Source organism: Struthio camelus, chromosome 20, assembly GCF_040807025.1.
Source record: "Struthio camelus isolate bStrCam1 chromosome 20, bStrCam1.hap1, whole genome shotgun sequence".
NCBI lineage: Eukaryota > Metazoa > Chordata > Aves > Struthioniformes > Struthionidae > Struthio > Struthio camelus.
In genome coordinates, this window is record NC_090961.1 from 5,490,304 (window position 1) to 5,503,718 (window position 13,415).

The 13,415-nt window shown below is 44.0% G+C and overlaps 1 protein-coding gene across 4 annotated transcripts in view; it reads left to right on the top strand.

The window, feature by feature from the left end:
- The window catches only part of DDX31 (DEAD-box helicase 31), a 49,775-nt gene that overhangs the window by 27,789 nt on the left and 8,571 nt on the right, over positions 1-13,415 (top strand). For all 4 annotated transcript variants that reach the window (XM_068915010.1, XM_068915011.1, XM_068915012.1 and 1 more), the window contains exons 18-19: positions 5,309-5,420; positions 10,899-11,079. In XM_068915010.1, the coding sequence (XP_068771111.1) occupies positions 5,309-5,420; positions 10,899-11,079 (293 nt within the window). The remainder of the gene's footprint in view (positions 1-5,308; positions 5,421-10,898; positions 11,080-13,415) is intronic.

Below are 13,415 nucleotides of genomic sequence, written 5' to 3' on the forward strand. Positions count from 1 at the left end.
CTTTTGAAAGATGTTCAATTTTCCTACATGCCCTACGTTTCATAGAAAGCCCGATTTATGGCTCATCTGAGATACAGCTCTATTTAAAGTTCTTTCCCACCCATCTGCAGCTCTTCTCTGAAGTCAGCTTGCGTTGCCCATATTTTAAATGACTGGAATATGCCTGGGATATGACCTCTTAACTGGTTCAACAAATACGTAGCTTAACCTGCTAGTGTAATGGTATTGGCAGTAAAAGTTTTGTTGTGCTACGTTAATGTAGAAATGACTTTAGATAATTCTGTGTATAAACACTTCCCTGCCTATAAGCACAGGCAGTAGAAAAGGAAATTTTATGTTTCCTTCAGAAAGTTTCTCAACAATTACATGCTTTCTAACCTATGAAGATACTGCGCTTTAAATTTGTTTCTGACACAGGACAGAATATTCTGTCCTGGGCTTGGCAGCGAGTGTAATTTCATGTGAAGTGGGCAAAAAAGCAAAAAAAAATTTTCCGAGAAATTATGATTTGGTTTTTAAAAAGTGGCGGGAGGTTTTGCCTGCTGAACGTGGTTGAAAATCAGAGCCCAGTACTTGAGGAGGTTCAAAAATCATTGATCCAGTTCTGGCCTGAACATCTCTATGTCTTTGTATCTTTGCCTATGGCACAGCAGTAATAAGCCAACAAGGCTGTTTGTTACCAAGACTAATCAGATGGGTATTTCTAGAGTGCTTTCAAATTGTAAAACAATCAGCACATTTAAGCATAGAATATTTTTGCCTCAAACACTCTTCTGTCTTTGTCCCTTTCCTTCCAAGAAACAAAAATAAAAAGCAACCCATATTTGAGAAGTAGATATTACTCTTTCTAGTGATGCTTAGGCATGCCTGGCCATGCCGGGTGCTGTTCATATGTAGGAAGCTGGTTCCTTTCCCTTGCAGTCAAAGGTGAGATTGAATCCCTCTTTTCCCTCTACCTTCAAAGGGAATGGGATTTTGCTGTTGACTTCACTGAAGCTGGGATATAACTACTCTGGTGGTAGAATGATGGTCTGAATCTGCTGCAGGAATTTATAAATACATAATCACCTATTTTTGTGCGACTCAGAGCCTTACAGGATGAGTAAAGTTTCTCTTTATGGAAAAAAATCTGTACAATTTAATAAGGATAAAATTAAGGTGGTTCTGTCAATATTAAATGAGTTCCTCAGGAATTACTCTTAAAACGTATGTTAAAAGCCGTCAGGGATTCATTCCTTTTGTTAGGCTTGTATTTTATTGCCATCAGAGGTTCTACTAATGATCTGTGGTGCTTTCTCAAATGCCATAGGGGCATGTTTCTAAGTTTCAGGAGGGTTAATCTCTACTAAAATCTGTAAATTTGTCATAAAGACAATACAATAAGCTATGAATGGAATGGGCACTGCATAGGACAGAGGGTGTTCGGTCCTTGCTATGAAGAACTGCAGGACTTGGATCCGTTTGTGACGTTGTCGTCTGAGAGAGAGCTGGTTTTGCTTATCAGCTCTCCATGCACTGAGTCATGTATATATTATAGTTGTGCACACAGAAATCTCATTATAATGCTCTTCGGTTCTCGTTGCCTCGACTGAAGTCCATTATAAGTACCCCGTTGGAACATGCATTTTTTGGGTTTCTGTGTGCAGCCAGGGAGCAAGCTGAAGTGCCTGTAAAATGTATATTTTATACTTAGGTGTATAAAATATATATGTGGCTATGTCTGGGTGTGTGAATGTTCACCTGCCTACAAAGAGAATAAATTTGATCTTTCAACTTTTATGGAGGGGGGGGGCAGGGGGACTTGGTGAGTTCTAGAGAAGGTATGTGGAGGTTAGTAAGAAGTTGTTACTAAAACAAAATCCTTCATTTTGTTTTAAAGTATCATGGAAGCAGGAGATGTTACAGCCTAGTTTTTTGACTTTTTTCTTTTCTTTTTTTTTTTCCTTTTCCCTGTTTTTAAGAGAGAACATCTCTGCCTCGGTCTAGTTTTGTTGTGTTTCAATCCCTTCTCCCACTTTCTCTTAATGAAATCGGAGACTTTCAGTAGCTATCCCAACCTTTTGAGACCTAAAAGCTGCAGTCTTTATAACTTTTTTCCTGAATCTTTTCTTAATATATTTGGGAGTGAGGTATGTGTGTGGAGGGAGTGCCTCCCCCCTCCCCCCGATGTCTTGAACTGGCTAAATAACATTGCAACAACACCCATTTCTTCTTTTAGCTTATAGATACTGTTATTAGTCATATTCATTATAGTAGCTTTCAGGGATCTGCCAGAATAGGTTCTTATTGCAAGCAAACGCAAGGTAGAAAGCTCTCCTACCCAACTGTTTCTCCGTAATGGAAGTAATGCCTGTTACTTAACAGAGTAACAAATTCCTCCAGATGGAGAGAAGATCAAGCAAACCTCTGGGGCAGACTTTTATCTTTTGGGCCTTGAAAAAATGTGTAAAGGTCTCAAATTAATTGTCCCATTCATCCAAACCAGGATACCAGGAGGATTAAAGCTTGCTTGTGTGAGTAAAGCATACAGGATGGCTTCCAGTAGACTTCCAGTAGCATTGCTTTATTTGATCTGTCCAGACACTCACATGGTGTGCTGGTCTTATTTTCACAGTTTGGCTCTGAGTCAGTTTTAAATTTAGATTTTTATTTTTTATTTTTAGATGAACCTCCCCGGAAGGCAGGAATCAAACACAGGTTTTTTTCATGCCCATTAGGGGGCAATTTTAAAATAAGATCTGTCTCAAGGGGCAGAAGGGGATAAAAGACAAGGTGGAGATGGGAGGAGGGGAGAAGCTGTTTTCTGAGTACATTATGTTTCCTGCCATTTGCTTTTTTCATTTATTTCTCTTGCACTGACCTCACACTTTGGAAATTATGCACCTAGTTTTTTATCCCTCATTTTTGTCTTACTTTTTTTTTTTTCCCCCCAGCACCAGGAAGAAGAGATGCCTCATTTTGAAACCTAAAGGGGGGAATAAGAAAAGTCCTTTGTAATATATTGCCATATTATCACTAAATCCCCTGACAGTTGTGACACAGAAGCAAGTCACCTGTCACTTAAGCTTGAGGTCTCTTTAATTTTCTCCTGGAATTCGCACCAGGCTGTCTTTAATTTGAGGCCTTTATTGGAATTCTGAAACCTTTCTGCCTCCCCGGTGCTCAGATCTATTCTGAGTGCTGTTACAGAATGTATACAATAACCAACAGAGGGATTCAGAGGGGGCTGAAGCACTGTTTATTTAACACTCTGGAGGGATTTTCGTGCTTATTCGGTCCTGGCTACCCGGCTTTCAATATCGCTTTGACAACCGTTATGCCCTTCTCATTAATTTTAAACAGTTAAAACACAGGAAAAAGAGAAAAAGTTTTCATTATTAAAGTGCTTTACTTTTTAATAACAGAGGATTCTGTCCGCCAGGGGAAAGGGCAAACCTCACTAATTTCACATTCATATTAAAAAACGCTGGGAAGGTGACACTTTGTGCTGCCAGGAGGCTTAACAAAAGAAAAGTGATGGGGGCTAGGAGGAGCGGGCTGGGGGGAGAAAGTTTTATGTTTCACGTCAATGGAAACTTGTTAGTCATAACGACGAGTGTCCACTTTGGGGAGGCAGCACCACTTGTAGTTTATTAAACCTTTACAGAGGCCCCTTGACTGGGGACTGGCTCACCTGATTAATAGGTGCATGTTAAGTCAAACTAGAACATGGCTATGAGACAGCGTTGTCAGTCTCTCTTGGATGCTTTGGGAGATAGGTAGCAGAGACCAGGAATTTGGGAGGCTCTTCATGTTACCTTAAAACATCCACCGTTGTCTCTGCTGGAGACACAGATAGGCAGTTGGGCCAGGTAGTGAGCAAGTAGGAGTTCCAGTCTCTAAATGTGCTTGCTTTGTTGACAAGTAACCCGGTGGCTGGAAGCTGTGGATCCCGAGCTCTAAAGAGAGTGCAGGGAACTTGGACTGCACTTGGGGCTGTCTCTGGGCAGGTTTGCTGCTAGGATCTCTAGAGCGGCAGATCTGGGCCAGCAAAGCATCCTGTGTAGGGTGTCAGCAGCATTGCCTGGCTTCCACAGTTGCTGGAGTTCACGGTGTGAATGTGAAATGGTTCCCTTGGACTGGGAGCAGTGCAGAGGTGATGCTTGTAGCTCGAAAGGAAGGAGGGCTTGCAGTATTAGGATGCAGATCTATCTGGGAAGCAAATCTTGGGAGGAACAGTGGTTTTGTTGCCTTGGCGCAGGCCTAGTGCAGCGTAGTGGGAGCTGGAGGCTTGTCAGTGAGCCCTGGTTAGGAAGCTGAGGGGCTGACCGGTAGCAAAGCCCTGGATCTGGCACTATTAGACTTGGATGCTGGTTCCTGTCTGAGTAGCTTTTAAGAACTGTGGCCCTTGTTTGGGAGACATTCGCATCCGTGGACGCTTGGCTTTGTTGTCAGCTTTCCATTACAAATTCTCTTGTTTTCTTGTCTGCGCGCCCTCCCTCTGCCCGAGTGCTTAGAGCCCAATTCAAGGAGCTAGCCTCTTTTCTCCTCCCAGTAATAGCTGCTCCCAACGATGTTGGCTTTCCATTCCCTAAACTGAATCTTATGGTACGATCATGGGAAGGCTTGAGCACATGCGAACTTGCCCTTCTGGTCTAAGGAAGTTTATTCTGTCGTGTCTTTGGTGCAAGGGGTTTGTCTTAGCCGTGGAGAAACCACGTGATGCAAGTTACTGTCAAGTCTAACTTGTTGACTGAGTGAACTTCATGCAGCATGTGAGAAGAGCGTTTTGGTTGGCTTTGTTCACAGGTATTAAATGTGGTCTGTTCTTTGGAGCTTGAAGATGAAAGTAGATCTCCTGCCCCAGTAGTGCCAAGTAGTGCCAAGAGCAGGCCAGATGTTCAGTGCAACTGTTCAGCACTGTTCAGGGGAACTTACAACAGCATCAGTCTGAAACTCCCGGTAGAAAAGCGGGGTCAGCAGGGTCAGCGTAGAATCTGGGAGAAAAATAACTCCATTGGAAATAAGCGGTAGTATCTAGCCCGTTGCGTCTGAAAAGAAAATAAGGGAAAAATATACGTAAAAGATGTTAGAAAACACAAAATTAAAACTGATTTGCTCTCCTCACCAAGAGAGTGCTCACTGGCTGCTTTGACTTTAACATCTTTATCTATACTTTTTTTTTTCTCTAGTAATATTGAGAGGATTACCTTTGTTGGCCCCTGGGTGGTTACTGTGTGATTTTACTGTTATTAAATCTATTGTAAACTGCTTCATTATTCCTGACTCAAATTCTCTCTTTCCTCTAATCCTCCCACCGCCCTTGTAGAAATCCTGTGGCACAGACCCTCAGGAAGTCCGTGAGCGGGCCACGGTCTTGCAGACAAAATTTGAGAATTACGTTCACTCCAGCGAAGGGACTGTCCGATGGGCAAAGAAAGGTTAGTATGTTTTCAGCTTATTCCAGAAGGGCTCGTACGAGCTGCCAAGGTTTTCCTCTGGGGGGAAGGCTTCGGGGAAAAGGCCTGGAAGAAACATTTTGGGGCCATTGGGCCCTGCAGGGGGTTGAGAAGGGCCCGGAAGGCTTTACGATGATATTAAATGTTAATTTATTGCATTCCCATATTGCGTGCAAATGAGGTTTAATCTTGGCTTTCGGTAGGGTTCACATCCGAGGGCCCTGACCCAGTCACAACAGTGAGCAGGTTGTGTTATGCTGGGAAGGTCATAGGTGACCTGCTTAACCCCATCCTGGTGCAACACCACTAGATGCGTTCAAATTCATCCCTGGTGTAAACTGAAGCCTGTAAAACAGGATGTCTTGGGAACAACTTGTGACAGATGAGGCTCTCAGAGAGGAGGCTGTTGTGTATGGGGTGGGAGAAGGACAAGAGAGAGAGCAACCATGCACAGTAAAAATACAAGAAGAGGAAAAAACTGAGATGGATTTAATAATAATTGTAGCTAGGTGCAAATCTGGGATTTGATCTCCAATTTTTGCCACACAGGACACTCAGCAAATGTCATTGAGCAGTGCAAGAAGCTCTTCCCTCCTGCTTCTCAGTTTGCAAAATCCAGAGTGAGCTGGATATGGAGAAAGATTTAAAAACAAGACAAAACAAAAACCTTACCATGGAAGTGGTAGGAGAATAAACCCTAAGCAGTCTCCTGAGAGGAGCCAAAAAGATGGTGCAGTGTAGTACCCCTCTTTTGTGTGCTATTCTGCTGCCCTGCAATGCTGATCTGGGCTGCACCCAAAAACTGAATGGCTGTGGTAAAGGCAATGCTGTAGGTCTGGCCCCAAAGGTCCTTGACAATTAATTGGAGTTTGGTCACTAAATATTGAGAGAAGTTCACAAAATACAGACTCTCCATGCAAGAGCCTAAACCACTTTTGCTCAGAGTAAATAAGACTAGAGCCTCCCCCCTGCCTTTTTTTTTTTTTTTTTTTTTTTTGAGTCGTCTCTTGCTATGTTTCTCCCTCCCTGGTCGTGTTCTTTTTGCACCTTGTTTGTCACTGCACCAAATCCTGCCGCCTTAGCTTTAGTAAAACTTCCTGTTGATTGCAGTGATTGCAGTTCTGCAGAGTTTCCAATCAGGTTTGAATGAGAGGGGTTCTATGAAATGGATTTTAACAATCCACATCATTTCCATTTACAAACGAGTACACCTGCTGCATGTGTGTAGGTATGTATTACAAGCGTACTATATGTACTAAATTATTTAATCTCACTGAGCAGTCCAAAAAACAAATAGGGAAATTGGCCTTTGAGCTGTATACTAGCACTATATAAACTGGATTAGGAAAGGCTGTTCTCAAGATAAAAGTTAAATTCTGCATTAACACTGTTTGTAATCAAGAGAGGTGTTTGGATCTGTTCCCAAGAGATCAAAGATGCTGTTTTTTTTCTAAATGATGTACTAACTTCTTAGGTGATGACATAGCAGAAGGACTAGAGCTGGTGGTATAACTACCCGCTTACCCCACATTTTTCTGCATGTTTTTAATGATGCAGGCCTGTATTGATAGGAGAGGTATTTGGGATCTGTCCGTTTCACTCTTTGCTCTGCCCCAGCCTGTTGCGTGTCACTGTACCGATTCTTACCCTCTTCAAGGGTTGCAGTGCTGACTTTTCCTCAGGCTTTTGAAAGCCTTGCCCCTGCCGTGAAGGTACTGGAGGCTTGCTGCATAAGCTGCTTGCCTGCCCCCGTTTTCAGGTGACTTGTGCACGTGACTGGTGCTGTCCGACTTCCAGCTGCGCTTTTAAGTCCAGGATCTCAAAGCACGTGACTAATACAATCAAATCCTTGGTTCTGCGTCTATGAACTTCTTGTTGCTCCCCTGGGACTCCTTGTACCCCCATGCCAGCCTCCAACGTGAAATGACTGTGTCGGAGAGAACAACTGAGTGGTTTGGTCACACTCAGAAAACCTCTCTGGTTTCTCTCTGTACAGCTTATGTCACTGTGTGCCCGTGCACGCATGCACATGTACACACATGCACATGCATGCGCACATGTACACACTTGTTGCTGACCTGAGCACTGGTAACTTCTTTTAACCGCAGCCAAGAAATACAGAAAATCTGTCAGGAAATGCAGAAATGTGGTGCATCCCATTTATCTTCCACAAGGACCACTCCACCTCTTTTTCTTTTTCCTATTCTGCCATCTACATATGCAAATTTTCCACTGCTGACTGGCTTCCATAAGCCCCCTCTTCCTCCCCTCTGCGCCAGGCATCATGAATAATTAACATGGCAGCTGGCTTTTGCTTTCATGGCAGACAATCAATTGGAAACTCTGCCAGAGATGCATTTGTTTCTCTCTCTTTTTTTTTTTTTTTTCCCCATTTTTCTGACCTAGTCAATGTTAATAAGCGATGTTTTGATTGCAACCTGTTTTCAAAAGGCGAGTGGCTCCCTGCCCACTCACCCCTTCTGCCTCCCAGTCCTGTGTTTTCCAAACTTAAACCAAATAGCTCAGTGAAGGTGCTGCCCTTCAAACTTGATTGACTGATCAGCAGTGAGGTAGGGTGGGAGGCAGAATATGGCTGCCTGAAGGACAAATCTCCTAGAGTGTGGAGCCTCTTCTGGCTCCATACACAATGGAGGCCCCTGAGATGAAGGTACAGATACAACGTTTTGGAGCTGTGATGGCAGGTGGAGCTGGGGAGATGGTGTTTTGATCCTTGGCATCGCTGCAGTTAGGAAAGGTTAGGGAAGCAAACACTGCGTTTCTCTTCCGCATTACCCTATTTTGTAGCCAGAAGTTGAACGTTTTGCCTCACCCTTTCTCTATCCTCAGCACCCATGTGTGGAGAGGGACAGCAGAATTATCCTAGGAAGCCACTGCTGCAGCACGGTGCTTCTTTTGGTGGCTTTTCTGGTGTGTTCTTCCTTCCTGTTCCCACATGCCCTGTAAGCTGGCAAAACACCTCCCCCGTTTTATCCAGCCATTCGGCTGAGGCTGCGCTTTGGGGCCAGCGCTGAGAATTGGCTGCCAGTTGAGAGCGTGGTGAACAGGTTGTGTCACCTGTCTTGCTTTCATATCTCATTACCCTCTTGTCCTCCTTTTAAAAAAAAGAAAAACAAAAAACGAACAAACCTATCTAATGTCTGTCATATGTAGCTCTCTTTTCCTTCCCCTTTCCATAGTTAGAATACCTAGAGAAAAGTGGGATGCCCAGGTGCAAAGGATCATCCTAAATCCCCTCTCTTACATCAGTGCAAATCTGAACCCTGCCCCCACCCCTTCCAGCCCAGCATAAATTGCTTTAGACTCATATTGGTGTGACAAAAAATATAATAGCTCAAGCAGTTTGCTCCTGTGGCTTTAAGATGTGGTATGCTTTGTGAAATATGGCCTGACCAGCATTGTTACCAGCCTTTGAGTTGTTTTGCTAAAGCTCAATCTCTTGGATCCTCAGAACTAGCTTTCAGTTCAAAACAAAACGGCTTTTAATGTCTCGCCAGCATAATTGCATGTAAAAGCCCGCAAACATGACTCTGGCAACACTGAAAGGACTAGAGACCTTGATGGTAAAGATTTTTAAAACAAAAAACCCCACCCCCAAACCTCTTTATTTTAAATCTCCTGGGTGCAGATCTTCAGTGCTGTAATGAACCATAGCAGCTCTGACCTCCTCAGAGGTAGGGCAGTTCCATGAGCTGAGGTTTCAGCCTGCTGGGTATGGTCGGGCTCTTCTGTTCTGGATTAGTCCCTCGCAGCTCTCCCTGGTTTTGTGTGCTCTGACTCAGGACTGGGTCTGGCAGTTGTCTGTCAGGGCTTTCGGAGGAGGGGGACTCCTCTGACACTTGGATGCTCTGATCTGTGGGGATGGTACCAGTAGCCTTTCCTATCCGAAGAACTGTAGGAGGTGAGCTCAGCCTTCGTAACAACAGGATCTTTAGTGTCCAACCATTTCAAATGCTCTGAGAAAGATGGCTATATTAGCTCTGACCAGACCAGATTCAGAGCAGGAGCAAGTTCATATTGTTCCTTTTGAAGAGTTATATCTTTTCACAGGAGGTCTGAATTTGATCAATAACTTCATGAAAAAAGCAGCAGAACGGGATTTTTGAGAGCGTTTGAACTGGTTTACAGTTCCTCTAAGGGACGGGCTTCAGATGAGACACCCAGACTGGTATACGGAAGTTAGCATGCTCTTTTTGGGAAAACACAGGTCTCTTCAGGCTCAGATGCCTCTAAAAGAGTGGCATTGTGAAATTGGGAAAAGGGTGCAAAAAACCTCAATCTTTTATTCTTATCGATTGGGAAAAGGAGTTCGCTTTACTCAGTAAACAGAGCTTTGATGGATTCCCTGGGTCCTTCCAGGAGCTGATCTGCTAAAATGACATTTTTATTACTGTTCATAAACTCCAATCTCCTGCTGCTGCCAAGAGATTAGACTTAAGCTGTGGGCAAACTTGCTGGTCTGGTGGCTCAACAGGCAAGGGCAGGAGAGGTTAGAGTTTAGAGCTTGCTGCTATCAGGGGCTGAGAGATGTAGGTGATGGTTGGAGTGAGGGCTAGGGGGACACAGGAGGTTTAGCAAGCAGAGGAACAGCAGGGGATTGAAGGGAGGCATTTTCTGGGCTGAAGAGTTTCCTTGCTAAAAGTCCCTCTATTCCCAATAGCAGAGAGGACGACTTGGGTGTAGTTAGTAGTGTTCTGGGTACATGGAAGAGCAGTGGCAGTGTTCGTATTAGTGGATGATTGTCTTTAGAGCAATGAGCCCTGAGGGAAGGGCATTACAGGAATATAAAGACGTGAAGGAAAATTTGCGCTCTATTCTATTATTTTTTTCCCTTTTGAGAAGGCGAACTCTGTTCTCAGTGTGATGATGAGTCAGGAAATCCATCTAGCGCTCAGATATTTATAAGGGACTAGCTGGTAACTGGTGAAAAATGCATGGACTACTGGGATTGTAATATCAGAGGAATCTTCCTATCCTACCTCCATGCTTCTCTTTCCTTGTCTTCATTCCTTGTATCTCTCTTCTCTCTCTCCTCCTATCTGCTACCATTAGATGTCAACCACTCTTCCTCTGAGATATGCTATAAACATCACCCTTTCCTGCAGAAGGGGCAGCCTTACAAGAGATAAACCTAATGCAACTTAATGTACCTTTGTTTCAGCTCCTAACCCTTCTCCACCACCTTTTCCCTCCTTATGGGATTGTACTGGTACTCTACAACCTTCACAGATTTTTAACATACCAACCTTTCCCACCAGCTGCTGCTGACCAGAAGGTGTCCCAAAGGACAAGACCAATGTCCTTTCAGCTGGAACAGCTGAATCTTAAAGTGTGTGTGTGTGTGTGTGTGTGTGTGTGTGTATATATATATATATATATATATATACACACACGTATATAAAAACTGCAATAGCAAACAAAATTCACTCTCTTTTTTTCCAGCACTGCAGTCTTTCCTTTGTGCCTATACCACCTACCCCAGAAACCTCAAGCACATCTTCCACATCAAGTCTCTCCATCTGGGTCACGTGGCCAAGAGCTTTGGCCTGAGGGACGCCCCCCAGAACCTGAGCACTCTTCCTACTGTTGGCTCAAAGAAGAAAACCAAAGCAAGACAGAAAAGGTATGTGAGCTCGGCATTCTAGAGCCGAGGGATACCCTGTTACAAGCCACAGTGTGCTTGGCTCCACAAGGTTCTTGTGCTTGCTCCAAGAAGTCACATGTGATCGTTCCCGAGGGGCTAAGCCATGTAGAGCCACCGGCTTGGGTTGTATTGCTCTCTGTGCTGTTGTTTCATTCTCCGTTTTTCCAAAGGCTTCAGAGAACCTAAAAGTTAAATTTATTATTAAATCAACTAGGTTGAACATTTGAGTGGAAATGCTGTTTTTTAAAAAACAAAAAGAAGAACAAACAGTTCACTTTGTAGTTTAACTTCTGATAAAGATGCGCTTTTTTTTTTTTTTTTGGAAGGAAGTGCAGAGATGCACCTATATGGACTACCTTGGTTTTGCTGCGGCTTTTTCATTTTATGAACACTTGAAAAACACTAGCTCCTCCGAGTCTTAAAGCAGAAACAGCCTAATTTTTATTTACTTATACTTCTCTCCAGAGCTATCTTGAGGGATGAGGAAGGATACAGGCAATGTTCCAGAGCAAAATGCAAGAGTTCCCTTATATTGGAGTGGCTCTTTTTCTTGCACAGGTCTTGGTTCCTAGAGGTCCAGCAGCATTCTTGCTGCCGTGGCCAAAATGGATGCTGATTTATTTCACGGGATAATCTCGTCCCTCCTGGCCTTGACAAATACTGGCTGCTCTCCCTTCTTGTATCTGTTCCAATCCACTGCACAGAAATAATCTTTCTGCCTTATCTTTTTTGACCATGTCTCCCTCTCTGCTTTCATAGCAAGGTGTGTGTCCTTCTATATTTTAAAGGCCTTCTGTGGCTTCCTCTGGGCCTTTTTATCACATTTCCTGCCCTATACAGTCTCTTGCAGGCCGCCTTCTGCAGTTTCACTAGCAGTTTCCTGACTGCCAGATTGGCCATGAGGCAAATTGTGCCCATCTTCTTAGAAAGGTCAGCTGTGGCTAGGTCTACCTGTTCTGTAAGGCAACATTAGCTTTGACAGGAGAAAAAAGGGGAGGACTGCAGTGTACTTTTTTCTTATTTATTAAATAATCAACTGCAGTTATGTACGCACAAGCCCAAATCAAAATGCAAATCGGTTGGTAGGAATGAACCATCTACAAGCTTGTGCTTTACCGCCTTTAGATGTAAGTGGTTCTGGCAAAAGTATTTCCACAAAATTATGTGGCATCTCTCCCAGGGAGATTCTGTAGCAGACCTAGAGTTATATCTCCGTCCCCTTCAGTGTGTGGACAGGGTCTACTCCTGGGTGCTCATTTCCTGTGCAAGGAACCTGAGATACCTTGATGTTTCTGCAGGAGTCGAGCCCTGAATGTGCTCCTCTGCTTGCAGTGGAGCTGACAGTGCTCAATATGTCCAATTCTAGCTACTTTGAGTTTGTTCCACAAAATAGATGGTCCTCGCTTTTGAGATTACAAAGTAAGGACTCACTGCCCTCCCTAGCACCACAGCAGAATACAAACTCCTAGCTTGCCTGTGAAATCACTGATAGCGTTCAAAGGGGGGAAATTTTCTCTTCTTTTATTGGTTTCAGTTGCGACTCTTTCTGTGTAATTGCTGCTGCAAACTTCGTTAGCAAACGTTAGCCACGCAATTAAAGCGCTAATCCACGTAGTGGTTCCTAGGCTGGGGACGTTTCTTGCACATGTGCAGATCTTAGGGGAAAAAAAGCTAGGGGAAGGGATTTTAAAATAAAAAGTTGTAGACAGCATTGTCCTGCTTTGAGAAGCCACCAGGGACAGGCCACTGATCTGCCTCCTGCTTCAGCTGACCCTCGCCAGCAGATGGGCAACAGGATGGGAATGCCCCTGTGAGCGAGGGATTTAACAGAGCTTTATTTCAGGAAGAATAGCCTGATTAGCTGATAAAGAGCATGTAAGATGGTATGGGGTGGGCTTTGATGTGTTGCTGGCCCAGCAGGGTGTCAAGCTATGACTGACAGTAGCGTGTCACAGGATTACTTGGCCTGCAACAATGCCTCTCTCTGTTCCTATGATGTTGCTACTCTGTTAGAGCTGCTTTTTCCCTTGTCATGCACCTCTTTTAGGCAGCATTCCTCCTCCCCAATTCTTCATCCCATTATAGCACAGACAAGCTCAAGATACAGTAGTAGTTTATGCACAAGATGCCTGGGGTTGGGGGATGTGGAGGTGTTTAGAACAAATGGTCTCAGAATGATTTGAAAGCTCATTTGCACGTGGAGTGTATAATTGCAGCCCAGGGAAAGTGGGCAGACTTTGCACCGGTTCGTCACGGCTCAGGCTCCAAATTTCAAATCCAGAAGCATCTGGAAACTTAAGGTCCTGTAAAATAGC